Source organism: Schistocerca serialis, chromosome 2, assembly GCF_023864345.2.
Source record: "Schistocerca serialis cubense isolate TAMUIC-IGC-003099 chromosome 2, iqSchSeri2.2, whole genome shotgun sequence".
Taxonomy (NCBI): domain Eukaryota; kingdom Metazoa; phylum Arthropoda; class Insecta; order Orthoptera; family Acrididae; genus Schistocerca; species Schistocerca serialis.
In genome coordinates this window covers 1,014,347,678-1,014,363,574 of record NC_064639.1, presented here as the reverse complement: position 1 = coordinate 1,014,363,574, position 15,897 = coordinate 1,014,347,678, and the positions used below count along the sequence as shown (strand labels likewise).

At 44.8% G+C, this 15,897-nt stretch overlaps 1 protein-coding gene across 1 annotated transcript in view; it reads right to left on the bottom strand.

The window, feature by feature from the left end:
* Positions 1-5,780: 5,780 nt before the first annotated feature.
* LOC126456593 (segmentation protein Runt-like) overlaps positions 5,781-15,897 on the bottom strand; it is a 127,923-nt gene continuing 117,806 nt past the window's right edge. The window contains exon 4 of the mRNA XM_050092337.1: positions 5,781-6,340. Within this exon, the coding sequence (XP_049948294.1) occupies positions 5,781-6,340 (560 nt within the window). The remainder of the gene's footprint in view (positions 6,341-15,897) is intronic.

The following is a 15,897-nucleotide window of genomic DNA, read 5'->3' as shown; positions in this document are numbered from 1 at the left end:
TCGCCAGTAGATCACCATTTTGTACCTTGAAACAGAACGCCTTGTTACTGTGCAAATGAACTGAGTCTTTTCAATGTCTCAAGAATTTTCCCTCTCTCGAAAATGAAAATTTGTGTTAGTTGCTAATAGCTTCTATTTCAAGATGTTTTCAGCTTATAATCTGTTTTTGGTAAGACTTCTTCTTAATTTGATTTCCCTCACTGTATATTGACACGTAGTAAAGTAATAACACCTAAACTGTTTAGCACAGTATTGACAAGATCTTCTGGGTGGCAACACTTTTAAATTTCTTCCTGACCATGCACCTTGAAATAGTTTTCACATTTAGAAAAACCTTTCTTTTCTGAAGTAACTTTTGTAATTTTAGCAAATGACTGCAGCATGTATAAAGTGAATGCTATAATTTCAAAGCGGAATAATAAATAAACTTCTGTTGCAGGCCTGGCTAGAGGCGGAAGGCTGAAAACTGTTCCAAGGTGAACAAGCTCCTCTAATTTTGTCGTAAACATAAGCTGCAGACTCTCTGAGCCTGATTGTCATCGTTAAAACTTTTTCTACCACCCGACTACTGCGTGAATGACTCTGGATTCAATGTGCGAAAGAAAATCTGGTGACGAAACTTGCAAACCATTGCTAGCAACGAGGTTCGATTTCATATCATATCTTGAATGGTACAGTTAACAAGAAGGGGGTAGTGGCTAGGGACGGAATGCAGTGATGGAAACAGTGAAAAATATAAATAACATGAACCAGATTGGGGGTTAGAGTTTTCATCACGGCGTTTCGGCTCGATAGGAAATAATCAAAAGAGTACAAGAGGGTGAATAAGGACAAAATATAGCTGGAAAGATAAAGCGAGAAATAAATAGAATATACGACCTTTTTATGGCCTCAGACACTACGGCTCAGGAATCAAAAGTTTTCCAAATGTTCAATAACAATATCCAAGTGATATATTTATTTATATCATAAGTGCTATACGGATACTGTACATCCGGAATCGAGCACCAAAGTGTCTTAAACTTCAAAGTGGAACAGAACGGGAAGCTTCGTAATTTCTAACAGCACAGTGTCACGGAGGACTGTGCAGAGTAATGATGACTGACGTCAAAAATTTATGTGTTCCGCGATTTCCCTAAATCACTTAAGGCAAAAACCGGGATGGTTCCTTTGAAAGAGCATAGCTACTCTCCTTCTCCATTCTTCCCTAACCCCAGCTTTTGCTTCGCCTCTAATGACCTCATTGTCGAACGGACGTTAAACACTAATCTCCTCCGTCAACAGTTGGCATGCGACGCTTGATATTCCTTCGAATTACCAGGAGTCATCAGTACCAGCGATTGTGGCACTGTTGTGTTCACTGCAACACAACGGTCGAACACATTAGGTCACTTCAAGAGAGTCCGAAAAGCCGACCAAAGGAGAGGACCTCAGCTACATCTGGTTGATGAGACCTTACGTGCCATAAACATCAAGAGACTAACGTGAAACCCTGGCGGAGCGATGGAGAGCACGCTTTTTGAGTCCGTCACAGAGTACCAGTGTTGCAAATACGGATTCAAGGACACCGATTGTTGAATGCCCTTCATAAAGTACAGATAAAAGAATGAGATCAGGAACAATTACTACTTGCGCCTATCAATATCTCACTAATTTCTTCAGTTTTCTTTCAGTTTTCTTCATCAGGAACAACTACTACTTGCGCCTATCAATATCTCACTAATTTCTTCAGTTTTCTTCTTACCTTCGCTGGCAACCTGTTTTTATAAGAACATATTTTTCAACCTAGTTTGCCCCTAGCCTTTCTCATGCTGAGTCTCACCTTCCCCTCTATCTTTTCTCCTTCTCTAGAACACTTGTTTCCATTTTTTTAATAGTTAAATAATCTGATCGATTTCGGATCTGTACAGATTATAAAAGAAAGTTACGTATATTTAATGCGATGACCATCTTAATAATAACTGTGAAATATGGAATGCAGTAACCTCTAGGGTACAAGTCAAACCTAGGAACGACTAATAAATAAAAAAATTGTATTCTGCATCGAGGCAGCCCGTAATCATCTACAAGATAAAAATGTTGAAAAAGGTACTGCTCTGCACGAACGACTGGAAATGTTTCCAGAATGAGATTTTCACTCTGCAGCGGAGTGTGCGCTGATATGAAACTTCCTGGCAGATTAAAACTGTGTGCCGGACCGAGACTCGAACTAGGGACCTTTGCCTTTCGCGGGCGAGTCAGCACTACCAATTTTTTTTTTTTTTTTTTTTTTTTTTTTTTTTTTACAACTGAGCTACCCAAGCACGACTCACGCCCCGTCCTCACAGCTTTACTTCTGCCAGTAGAGCACTTGCCTGCGAAAGGCAAAGGTCCCGAGTTCGAGTCTCGGTCCGGCACACAGTTTTAATCTGCCGGGAAGTTTCGACTGGAAATGTGTTTTGCTGTTCACTTCTGATAACAGCGATTCACTAACTTCTCTCATCGATATAAGTTTTGCACAATAAACTATGACATGGATAAAACAGCACTTGACTATAAGACTATTTTCAGCTTATCTGATTTAATAGACAGTCGATTTAATACATACATTACTTTCTCTTCGTAGCATCATTTCCACATGAGTTTTCTCACAGATTATTCGTTTTTTGTTTTAATTACAGGGCGAAAGCTATTTAAGTTTTAGGAATGCATTAAGTAATGAGAACATCTTCAATTGATAGAGATAGATTTTTATTTAAGTTGTAGTTTGTACTATGATCGCCTGACATTTGACATACATGTAACACACTTATACAACAATCAAAGTACAAAAATAGCCACTAGATCAGATGATCACAACCTCGGGAATTCCATACACAGCAAAGTACAAAAAACGGATACAATGTGTGAAAAAACAGAGCTTACGAAGGAAATTACTTGTTTTGTTTGGTAGATTTGTGAATCTGAGCTCAGTATTTGGCATATCTCACTTTTGTTTCTGTGCCCCGGTGTTAAATGTTTTGCATGTGTGGTTCTGTGTTACTAACTGGTTCTTTTCAAAAACTGAAATCATCAGAAACGTGGAGAAGTCATTAAGTAAGCGAGTCGTTTCAAACGACAGGTATGTGCTGCAATGTATAGGAAAGGAAAACACGAAAACATCTGATACAAAATGCCTGGACGTTCCTGGAAGTTACTCCAATATCACTGGACATAAACTACTACTTATTGTAATGACGTCACTTTAGAGTGACACTCATTTCCAACGTTTTTAATACTGGCCATTGTCACCGGAAAGAACTTTACAGCACATACTTTGCATTTCCTTTACGTGCTATAAACATTACTCTTTGTAAAGAGAAATGTTTCAATCAGTGTTGTTATATACTTTGGAATATATTTATATTTTCTCATTACAAGCGTATATCTATTTATTTACAATTACATACACAGAGGTAAACACAAGAAATATACCATGACGTATACAAACGTCCATAAGTTATTGAAAATTAAACTGTCATCAACATTCTCTGAACGGAACAGCGACTCGAATAAAAGCTTCTATCCGTACAACTTTGGCTGTGGGATAAAGAAAACACGATGCTGCACTTAAATAGACAGTCACTAAAGGAACATAAATACATGGAGAGTGATCGCAGTTACCATTTCATTACTCGGTTTGTTATCACAATAAGATTCAGAAAATTACAGTGTCCTAAAGGAGGTGTCTAGGGTAGCACTTGATCCACTGTTTAGAAGCGTCAGATCGCTGATGAAACCTTCAGTTGAATAAAATAAATACTCTTCGAGTTAAAGGAAAGTTATGTTTACAATAGGACATTACAGGCATTTTTAGAATGTCAACATATATACAGTTAGTCCCACTTTTTGTTGTTAGCACTGCTCACACAACTGCCTGCAAACTGACAACAAAATTAAGTCCAGAAGTTATGTTTGCTGGCAAAGTTGGTAGTAGTCTCTTTTAGCACAAAGTGGCAATAGCTTAAATTAATCAAGGAACGCAATATTTTTTCTATACTGTCACTGAGAAACGTATCTTTGGTTCTAATACTGAACGTAAACTCTATACACAGAAGTTCCAAGTACTCATCTACATCAATAAAACAGTTCACAGTCACTAAGGCCGTTTTGACAACAAGGCTGCAGACGCAACTTTTCTCACTATTACTGAAAACGAACAGCTTAAGTTTTCAGGCCTCCCTTTAAAGGCGCTTATGTGTCGTCGAGCCTAGAAAAGTCTGACAAGCGGTATATAGTGTCAGTCCCAATGTAATAGCATCTTTTATGAACTTTCACGTATTTCCGGTAAATCAGTTGTTCATAATCTTTACAGTTTTAAAGTCGATTCTTTTAGCTCATTGTGAACCTTCCACCAGAAAATTTTATTGACGCATCAGTAACAGCGCTATACAGTGTATAGTGTGTGTTGTACAGGAGACAACGGATAGAGTCAATATTAGAAAGTCCGTCCTGTCAGCAGCTTCTAGATGGTTGGAAAATTTAATTAACTACACTAACAAAGAACATTACGCTTGCCATCAGGAATTAATATTAAATAAAAATCTGTAACTCCAGGCATCGACATGGGGCCACGAGTTTCCGGCGATCACTGGAACATATTCTTCCAGGAGGCATAATTGGGAGTGGAATTGAAAGCATATGTATCTAACACAACTTTTTCCCATCTTTCGAATAGCAAACCACTACTTCTCCCACAAACGCTTCTTTGGAAATTCATTTGCTACATAGCGAATGTAACAATACGCTTAAGACAGGAACGTTCTCCGTTCAGTTTGGGAGAATACTTTCCACAAGGAGAAAATGATTCAAGATTCCAAGTTTCTAATATTCGGTCGGCCACGATATGATTAAAGACACAGCACATAATGGTCGGAGAAATTTCCAACCACGAGGAAGGTAGCTTACAAAACTCTAGTTAGAGCGATACGTGGGTGTTGCTTGACAGTCTGCAACCATTATCAGCTAACACTGACAGAGGAAACAGGGAGGATCCAAAGAAGAGCAGCGCGTTTTGTCACAGGGTCGTTTAGCAAGGGCGAAAGCGTCGCGGAGATGCTCACGTAACTGCAATGACAGACGCTACAAGAGAGGCGTTGTGAATCACGGTACGGTTTACTGTTAAAATTCCGAGAGCGTACGATCCTAGAAGAGATAGCTTCCACCTGCTTATATCTCTCGGAAAGACCTCGAAGGTAAAATTAGAGGTACTGGGGTTCGCACGGATGGTTCCAAACAACGTTTCTTCCCCTGCGTCGTTCTCGACTGGAATAGGAGAGAGGAGACTTGACAGTGGTACAGAAAGTAGCCTTCTTCTGCACACAATGAGGCGGCCAGCAGAGTGTAGATGTAGTAATCATGCCGCAAATGGTTGCGATCGTCTTGAAGGATTCGTGTGGCCCTCGTTTCAAGTGATTTAGTGAAATCAGAGCCATTACCTCAGACAGTATTTGTAAGAAACTGGAAATGCCCGCAAAAATATTCTGGTGGAAAGCTGCAACTCATAAACTACAAGAAACGACTGAAAATTAGGCAAGAGTATAAACAAATATAAAGCTGCAAGGCTTCTGCAGAACTGATTTGCACGTTTTGCGTCACCCCTAAGAAGTCATAACCACAATCACTGTAGGTTGTCACTGGTTCAAGCAGTGTTCACATATTTGGTTGGTGAGTTTTAGTAAGACACGACTGAGTAGTCCCACTTCGGTGGCTTTACAGCGTACTCAATGGGTGCACACCGCCACTCGACGCGAAAGTCGCGTCTAATACGGCCTCCACACGGGCTTGGAAGTCTGCGAAGGCCGGACGGCCCCCGTGGAACAGGCTGCGGCCAGCACCGTCGTGGCGGCGCCCTCCTTGTCCTTGGCGGGGGCGGCGGAGGCGGTGGCGGAGGCGGCGGCGGGTCGCACCTGCTGGAACGCCGACCGCACCGGCTTCTCGTCGGCGGCGGTGCCGGCGCTCGCTCTGTCGTCGGAGTCGCTGTCGTCGCTGCGACCGCTGGGGGACGCCGAAGCCCTGCTCGCCGACGACGACGTCGTCAGCTTGAGGTCGTCGGCCGTCGACGCCGCGGGGACGCCGGCCGCCACGACGCCGGCGCCCACTGGCAGCAGGGGCGGCGAGCAGGACGCTGCGCCCGCCGTGACGGCGAGCAGGTCCGCCGGGGGCGGCAGCGGCGGCGGGTAGCCCAGCAGCGACACCGGGGGCGGCAGGAAGGCGGGCGGCGCGCCGGGGCCGGCGTGCGGGGGCGGCGGCACCACGGGGAAGGCGGGCGCCGCGTGCGGCAGGTAGAAATCGGCCGGCGAGCCCGCGCCCAGTGGAGAACCTGCCGACAAGTGTGCGACCGCTGATCACCACTGCGTCACAACTAAACTGCCCGCCACAGAGTGGGGAGCGTACATAGTGGTGGTACATTGCTATGCAGTAAACTTTTCCTGCAGTGGCTCCCAACCTTGCTAGGGCCTGATAAACTGTCGCACAATAGCCTAAATAACGTCGGAGACCTAACTAAACACTGTAGTGTAAGAAATTAACACTCCTCTCTTTAAAAATACAGTAAAAATCCGATGAAGGTTTGCACAGGTGTGTTGAACAGTTTCCGAAGAATCTCTATCAACTGCTCTTTTCAGTTATGAGCACACACGGAACACGTAAAGATGCCTAGAACAATAGCGTCTCCTGCCAAGTATGGGTGCCCACTGTGACGTTGACCTTTCATGCACCCCACATAACGTATCTGTCAAGCATTTAATTATACCTATTCATGACAGTTCTCGGCCACACAAGGCAGGGACAATTACATCCCTGCAGCGTTTTCGATAGGCGGTGTTTGATCACCCACGATATATCTCGGATTTGCTTCCCACTGATGTTCGTCTCGGCTCACATGAGCCGCTGGGTACGAAGACAACATTTTAGCACAGACAGCGTAGAGAAGTGGCAGGGTGCGCAGGGGGCAGCCTTCTATGCCGAAGGTATTGGAAAGTTGGTACTACACTACGACAAATACCTGAATCGCAGCGGCGACTATGTGGAAAAGTAGCTGGAGGGTGTAGCAAACTGTTGCAAATAAAACATTTTTGGTTTTCACTGTGGTTTCCATTTCGCGAACGATCGGACCTTACTTTCTGGAAAGCCCTTGCATAATGCTTCGTTTATGTTGAAATAAGTGAAACTTACACGGTATTTCAAAGACTAAATTTCGCCCCTGTACCAATGGAACCATTGTTCTTAAGAGTTCTGCCAGTAATAATATGTATTAACGGAAGACCTTTCACAAAGCAACACCAGTTCTGTTTAATGAAAATCTTTTTTGTAGTGTGTTTCCTTTCCAAGGTCCCAGTAACTGTACTTTGCCTTGTATTTCACTGCCTGCAAACATTCCTTCATTCACTGCACCCAGTCTTAGTCTCGCATCGACACCACCTCACTGTCGTTCCCCAGCTGGCAACGGAATAACAAGTTCCCGTCTGATGCTAATAACGGTTGTACAGGTTCTGGTGGACCCAATGGTGCGCGCCCGCTGAGCCACCCATGCTGCACCTCTGGATTACGAGCGCCCTCTGCCGCCACTATATAGGACGGCCAGCGGCAGTCACTCACACCACTTACTCTTGCGGTCTCATCGCTACGACACCATTTTTGGTGCTTAGTAAAGAGAGCCTCATCCTAGTTGCTGTTGTACGAGGTGGACTATAATTCTTGCTGCATTGTTTGTAATGAGTCTTCGTTCATTTGGAGAAATACTACCTAATCTTCTACTTATTAAGTTCACTGATCATTTCTGCTCCTGTCATGCTTTCCTCCGACGACAGTTGCTGCTTCACTCCGTAGCCTACCTATCCTTACCGTTGTGTATGCATTCATACACAACACTTAGAGCAGGACCTGGATCAATTATCCAAATCTGAAAAGTTAATTATTATCATGATTTATATCTGATGGCAAGTTATTACTGCCACTGGGTGGACAGCACAGGAAATAAAGAGAAAAGATGACCTAGAGAGCTATTGGTAAGCTAGATAAATTTTCAATTTGGAGCTTTAATTATGTAGGAAACTAAACCTCTTTTAAGACGAAGACAATTGAAAATTGGAGGGTGGCCCATTGACTAAAGGAAAGGTGCATATTACAAATTATTATAAAATACAGGAAACAGAAGAAATGGACTAAGAGACAGACAACAATGGGATACAACGACGACAGTGATGAAAAAACTGTCGAAGGCGGTAGGACAGTGCCGAGGAAGGCTAATATTAGATGGCCAAAGGAAGGTATTTTGTGGATTCTGAGAAATGAGAAAAGGCTGAGAAGACAAACTAATGGAAGCTAAGTAAATGACATTAGGAGATAAGCTGGGAGCAATACTGATTAGTGTCGCTGAACATAGCAATGTATGGAAATATCCAGAGGAGTCTCTTATCCAACAGTGAATATCAAACAGCTGCTGCTCACAATTATAATGTGCTACACATTAACGGCTACAGAATTTTGATTGGTCACTACATCTTCAGCAAATGCAACAAATACAGTTTGTTTTTTCAGAAATTTTTATTTTACCTGTCTGGGGGGAGTAGCTCTAAAGTGTTGCCACCAGGGCAATGAATTTCTAAGGATGCTAGTGTCTGTCGAGCGGATCTAGTCACTACACCAAACAATAAACAACCTATAATGGTTTTATTTGTGTACTAACAACAAAGGCTGCTGTGTCCCATGTATCTGGCGTTGAGCACTCGGTCCTATTCAAGAGACCCACTTTAGATACTCGTTCATAATTTTAAATACCTGGGAGTATTGAAACTTGGCGGTAAATTAAGACTGTGTGCCGGACTATACTTCAGAGAACCTTTTGCCAAAAGTGGGTAATTGCTCAATCGACTGAGCTGTCAAAACACGACCCACGAACCGCCCTCAGAGCTTTATTTCCACCGGCGCCTAATCTCCTACCTTCGAAACTTCACAAAGTACTCCTGCATGCCCGAGCTGGACTAGCACTCCTCAACATCGTTTGTTCCAGAAGTGCTAGTCCTGTAAGATATCGCTAGTCGTTCTCATATTTTCAGATCAATGTTGCTACCTGTGAAAAGTCTCAATAACCACACTTTACAGACGGGACCTCGACGAGAAGTGCAAAAAGAGGATAAATGAGGTTCTGGAAGGAACCGAATGAGATGTGGAGCCATGCCGACTCCACTGCCGCGGCTAGCTGCGCCAGGTCTCTAGGTTGAGGTTCCATGGAGCGAAAAGCACGTGCGAGGTAGTCCCACATACTCTCGACTGGCTTTAAATTCTGGAAATTTGGTTCAAATGGTTCAAATGGCTCTGAGCACTATGGGACTTAACATCGATGGTCATCAGTGCCCTAGAACTTAGAACTACTTAAACCTAACTAACCTAAGGACAGCACACAACAACCAGTCATCAAGAGGCAGAGAAAACCCCTGACCCCGCCGGGAATCGAACCCGGGAACCCGGGAGCGGGAAGCGAGAACGCTACCGCACGACCACGAGCTACGGACTGGAAATTTGGTGACCAGGGGAGTACGCTAAGCTCATCCCACTACTCTTCGAACCACGCACGTACACTGAAAGCTGTGTGACACTTTGCATTGTCCTGCTGGTAGATTCCATCGTGCCGAAGAAAAACAAATTGCGTATAGGGGTGGAAACGGTCTCTATGGATAAATGCATACTTGTGTCGATCCACTGTGCTTTCCAGTATTACTAGATGGCCCAGGGAATGCCACTGAAACATTCTGCAGGCCATAAAGCTCCCTCCTCCAGCCTGGGCCCTTCCGACGATTGTTGCAGGTCTGTACACGCCAACGGCCATCTGTCTGACGGAGGACAAAACGTGATTCATCTGAGAAGGCCATCTGTCTGCAATCAGTTGCTGTATTGGGTCCAAATTCCAGCCTTCACCGGCGATGAGCAACGAGCAGCATGGGCGCATGAACCAGACGCCTGCTGGTACGCGGCAATGTACTATTACGGCACAGAGTTATAAAATTTTTAACAGACTTCAACTACCTTGACGTAAGGTGGGCGGGTTACTCCACGATTAGTGGCGGACCAGGAATCACGTTGATGCAAGACAGACGGGCAGCACAGTCTGAAACTCTGCAGTAGCTGAATAAGAGAGAGCACACGCAGCGGGAAAACAGGAAAGGGCAGCGACTAAGCAAAATACACACATCAAAAAAAGTTTCCATCACCCCGGTTCCCAGAACTCCTGAAGATAGATGTGAACTGTGGATATTGTACCACAGACACAGTTCCTTTGACTGTTCAGAGATGTCACTAAACCCGCCCAAAGAAAGCAAACAAACATGCATGAGCAGCGCCTATTAGGCGGAGGGGCTCCAACAGCCGACCAGTTCCAGTCATTCCACCAGGAAGGTGGAACACGACTCGTGTTTTCTGTACTTCAACAATGCATTGACGGTCAATACCGCTTTTCGATCGCGTCCGCATTGTTACTTTGTCCCAGGAAGGGCTCTCAACAAGGGACGTGTCCAGGCGTCTCGGAGTAAACTAAGACGATGCTGTTCGGACATGGAAGAGGTACAGGGAGACAGGAAGTGTCGATGATTTGCCTCGCTCAGGCCACCCAAGGGCTACTGCTGCAGTGGATGACCGCTACCTATGGATTATGGCTCGAAGGAACACTGACAACAAAGCCACCACATTGAAAAATGCTTTTCGTGCATCACAGGACGTCGTGTTACGACTCAAACAGTGCGCAATAGGCTGCATGATGCGCAACTTCACTCCTGATATCCATGTGGAGGTCAATCGTTGCAAGCACGACAGCATGCAGCGCGGTACAGATGGGCCCAACAACATGCCAAATGGACCGCTCAGGTCTGACGTCACGTTCTCTTCACCGATGAGTGTCGCATATGCTTTCTATTAGACAACCGTCGAAGACGTGTTTGGAGGCAACCCGGTCAGGGCGAACGCCTTAGACACACTGTCAGTTAGTGCAGCAAGGTGGAGGTTCCCTGCTGTTTTGGGTGGTATTATGTGGGGTCGAGGTACGCCGCTGGTGGTCAGGGAAGGCGCCGTATTGGCTGTACGATACGTGAATTCCATCCTCCGACCGATAGTACAACCGTCTTCATCGACGACAATTCGCGCCCCTATCGTGCACATCTTGTGAATGACTTCCTGCAGGATAACGACATCGCTCGACTAGAGTGGCCAGCATGTTCTCCAGACATGAACCCTATCGAACATGCCTGGGGTAGATTGAAAAAGGTTGTTTATGGACGACGTGACCCACCAACCATTCTGAGGGATCTACGCCGAATCGCCGTTGAGGAGTGGAACAATCTGAGCCAACAGTGCCTTGATGAACTTGTGGATAGTATGCCACGACGAATACAGGCATGCATCAATGCAAGAAAATGTGCTAGTGGGTATTAGAGGTACCGATGTGGACAGTAATCTGGACCACCACCTCTGAAGTTCTCGCTATATGGTGATAAAACGTGCAATGAGTAGTTTTCGTGAGTAATAAAAATAGCGGAAATGATGTTTATGTTGATCTCTAATCCCATTTTCTGTACTGGTTCCTGAACTCTCAGAACGGAGGTGATGCAAACCTTTTTTGTTGTGTGTTTCACGCACGCTCGTTCGTGCTGCGGAATGCCGCAAGAAGCAATAGCCACGGCTAGGGAAAACACTCATAAAGCAATTTAAATAGGTGCTGAGAGAGGATTAAAGCAATGGGCTAAGCATCCGTATTGACGCCAGAGGAACGATGTCTCGCTAGGACGTAGGTGCAAGGACTGCGCAGCGTCCGACACCGAGAGTCTGTCCGCAACCAAGGCAGGAGGCAACTACGGCCAACAGCGCACCACCTTTTGTAGCTCCTCCATCTGAAAAGGGTTTGGAAGGCACAACGGTACCGATGGGCCGCCGGGTCATCCTCAGACTACAGGCATAACTTTATGCAGGTATCGAGGGGCATGTGGTCAGCACACCTCTCTCCCGGCCGTATGTCAGTTTACGAGACCGGAGCCGCTACTCTTCAATCAAGTAGCTCCTCAGTTTGCCTCACAAGGACCGAGTGAAACCCGCTTGCCAACAGCGCTCGACAGATCGGATGGTCACCGATCCAAGTGCTAGGCCAGCCCGACAGCGCTTAACTTCGGTGATCTGACAGGAATTGGTGTTACCACTGCGTCAAGGCCGTTGGCTACCCTTTGTACAATTGTCACAATAAATGAATCACTGAATAATCATGTTTTCTTACCGCCACGAGCGCTTACAGACGATTACCGACATCGTGCAGGGGCGTCATCCGCTCAGCCCCTCTGTAGTACTTTTGGACGCCAGATAAATCGTTCTGTTTTCTGCATTACGAAGACGACTGCACTGATGTCCGAGTCTCCCCCTCCCCTCGACATGCTTAATATAACCTCCTTTGCTAGTGCTGCCAACAGCCGTTTGTGAGCGGTTATTGCACGTCGAACGTAGGCAGTGGTGACATTAATGTGACTAGACCGTGTATACCGTGCACTCCAAAATAACATGTTTCTGATCTCTTTCGGCTCCTAGAGTTTCACTGCATCCAAGAGAATCGCCCAGCCGCATAGTGCTTACGGTGTTGTGATGCAACAAATGAACGTTTCGTATTGCTCGCCGGGAGAACACGTCTGTTGTTATTCGACTACCACACTCAGTTAGGACACCACGTGCAATTGTCTCTATTTGACACCACTCTGGCGACTTGCAGTGTAGCGATGCAGTTCTGTAATACAGTGCGGTGGCTCCGTCAGGAAATACGTGACAAATAAAATCTAAACGCAGCAATCGCAAACAAAACCTCTGGCAACCAGGAAAAGTTATACAATTAGTTTATCATGCTAAATGATGCAAAATTATCATAATACAAAGGGTATTCGCAAAAGAAGGTCCGATCGGCCACGAAATGGAAACCACTGTGAAAATCAAAAATGTTTTATTTGCAACAGTTAGCTACAACTTCCAGCTACTTGTCTACATAGTCGCCGCTCCGACTCTGACGTTTGTTGTAGCGTTGTACCAACTTTCCAATAACCTAGTCATGGCAGGCAGCCACCAGTAGTTTCCACCAATTCTTTACGCTGGTCTACAACTCGATGTCTGTGTCAAATTGTCATCCTAGCCAGCGGTTCATGTGGGCTGAGATGAAACTCAAAGGGAGCCATTTATGGGCTGTATTATGAGTGATCAAACGCTTCCGATCGAAAAAGCTGCATAAGCATCTTCATTGCCTCTGCAGAATGTGGCCAGAGAATTGACTTGAAGAAGGAAACGCGTGACAGTTACGTTATGTGGGCTACAAAGCTTCAGGCGAAATTTCTCACTGGGCTCTCGTGCTTGTCGGGAGAAACTATTTCGTAGGCTTCTCTACGTCGTGAGAAGAGCGAGGTGACGCGATTGACGGGCGTACTAAAGACACTCCCCAACACATCTGTGCAAAGCTTCATCGTATTTTTACAGTAGTTTACATTTTGCAACCGATCGCAACTTCCTTTCCGGACAGCCCTCGTGCGTTGATTTCGCAACTAACTAAATGAAGTTGTGCATCACAGCATCATCAACAACAACAACAATTTCTGTTATCATGTATATGAAATAGAACGCCTGGTGATCAGGAAAACACGTTCAAAGAGCGCAGCATTCTATTACATTAAACGAAGTAATTAAAGTGACAGGTAGCAGCACTAATCTATCTCCTGATAACGGTAGTGATGCGTGAAATTAGTTGTCATGGTCACAGCTAATTTATTAGTGGACGGAAAGTATTAGCAATGTTCTGAAAAACGCGATTGACGACGGGTTACGGAGTTAAGAGCTGCAATAACTAAACAGCGGATTCTTTGAAGAGCAAAAGGGTTTGTAACTGCAGTAGAGCGACCTGTGCAGCGGGCGAATCTGGCTGCCCATCTGTCGCTGAAAACCAGCGGCCGATGCGACGCGCTGTGTTCCAGTGATTGAATTGCTTTGTGTCGCTATTTTTCACCGGGCGTGTTTGATGATGGTGCATTATGGCTCTGACACACATAAAAAACACGCGTGTCCTGTCGGGATTCCGCGGTGCGGGAAAAAGTAACTAGCAGGAAGTTTTATTGCCACTGCAAACAACCGCCGCTGACGAAAGGTACACAGAATATGAAATTTTTAGTCACTCGTGCTGCCCAGAGTTCTTCCGCTCCCTGTCCGCCCGCTGCACTACCCCCCCCCCCCCCCCCCCCTCTCCACTGACGTCCGTTTATTGAAAAATGGTCGTGTTTGAAAGCAGGGCGTTGCGGTGAGTTAGGTCTTTTAGAGGCGACCCGTACCGTGCTCCAACTCTGTAATGGGCCAACAGCAGTGCTGAACAGTGAACGCGACGAAATCTGGTGTGCGCCAGTGGACAGTCACGACATCCATTGTGAGCGATGGACGGGGCGCTATGCTTACATACACGGCTTGTTAACGGGAGAGTGTTATGCGTCAGCGTCAAACGTGTCAGTAGCGCCACTAACAAGGAAAGTGCATGACCTCGAAGACTCAGAACCGCACGGAAATATAAATCACTCACTCCAAAAACAGTGATGTGAGTCAGTCGCTTGCAAAATGGCAACTCTTTCCACGAGAGACATTTGAGTGATCACTTGTACAAAGTCTAGCAAGGTAACTTTGGTAACGCGAAGAAACAACATATCAATACAACAGGGCCAAAAATACACGTATTGCAATGTAATGACTTACTGTCACATTTCCCTCTGCTTAAGATAATTACGCTATCTTGAACAATAAACTTTTTGTACTGACCTCTGACCTGACGGTGCTGCACAGCTGTTGAGTCATCAAAGGATAGATGTGGGACCTCAATGAAGTGGTCAAAGTAAAAGGGAACAGAAAAAATGCATATTTGACTATGGCCTCTATTTCACATTTAACTTGCATTCAAGTAGTCCAGTATTTAATGCCTCACTAGTTACATTTTGAAACGATGATATTGGTATCTCGGTGTCATAACCTGACTTTCTACAGGCATATTGTACTTCGGTGCATAAAGTTGATTGTATAGCACAGAGTCAGCTTGGGGCGCCAGTCTGACGACGAGAACACTGCAAATGCCATAACCAATTTGCCTGAAACTTCGCTCGGTGGAAGAGGAGCCAAAATAAGAGGACATGCGTGTCGGCTTATCCATAGGTAGTAGACCGTTTCTGAGAAAACGACTGTCAAAGTTTTCGATATAATTTGGATGCTTTTTAGCTCACGCTGAATTCATCCGCAGAAGCGGCACATATGCAGCCTCTCATTTTTGCGCCCCGTGTTCCAAAACCGTTTACTGTTCTTTATTTATTTTGTTTCATTTATTTGTTATTTTTTCATTTATCTGCCCATGTCCGTAGAAGGTTAGCACTCGTATGTTTATTATCAACCCAAGGGATAAAAGGGCGTTATTAACTGTAAAATTACTACAGGGTTTAACAATGTGTGTCAAACATAACAATCTTTTACATCCTTAATATTCTTATATTTTATTCTTACATTAATCCTTGTGCTCATTGTTATATTTTATTGTTGTGTTCCTTCTTCACGAAGATTTGGCGCATTCAGCCTTGCTAAAGATTCCATGCGATGGAAATAATTTCGCGCCAAACAAAACAAACAGATCACTTTACCAAAAACTGGCTCTTGGAACTGATTACGAATCAAGATACACTACAGGAATTTCACCGGAAACAATTTTAAATACATTTCTCGTTCTTTCGTTGTTCTTTTTCTTTTAAAGTCCTTCACCAGTCGTGCAATTCGTAGACGAAGAAGGACAATGTTGTTTCAGTATTCACTGGAAAACACTCGTCTAGTAATATTCCACGGGTATGGGTACAT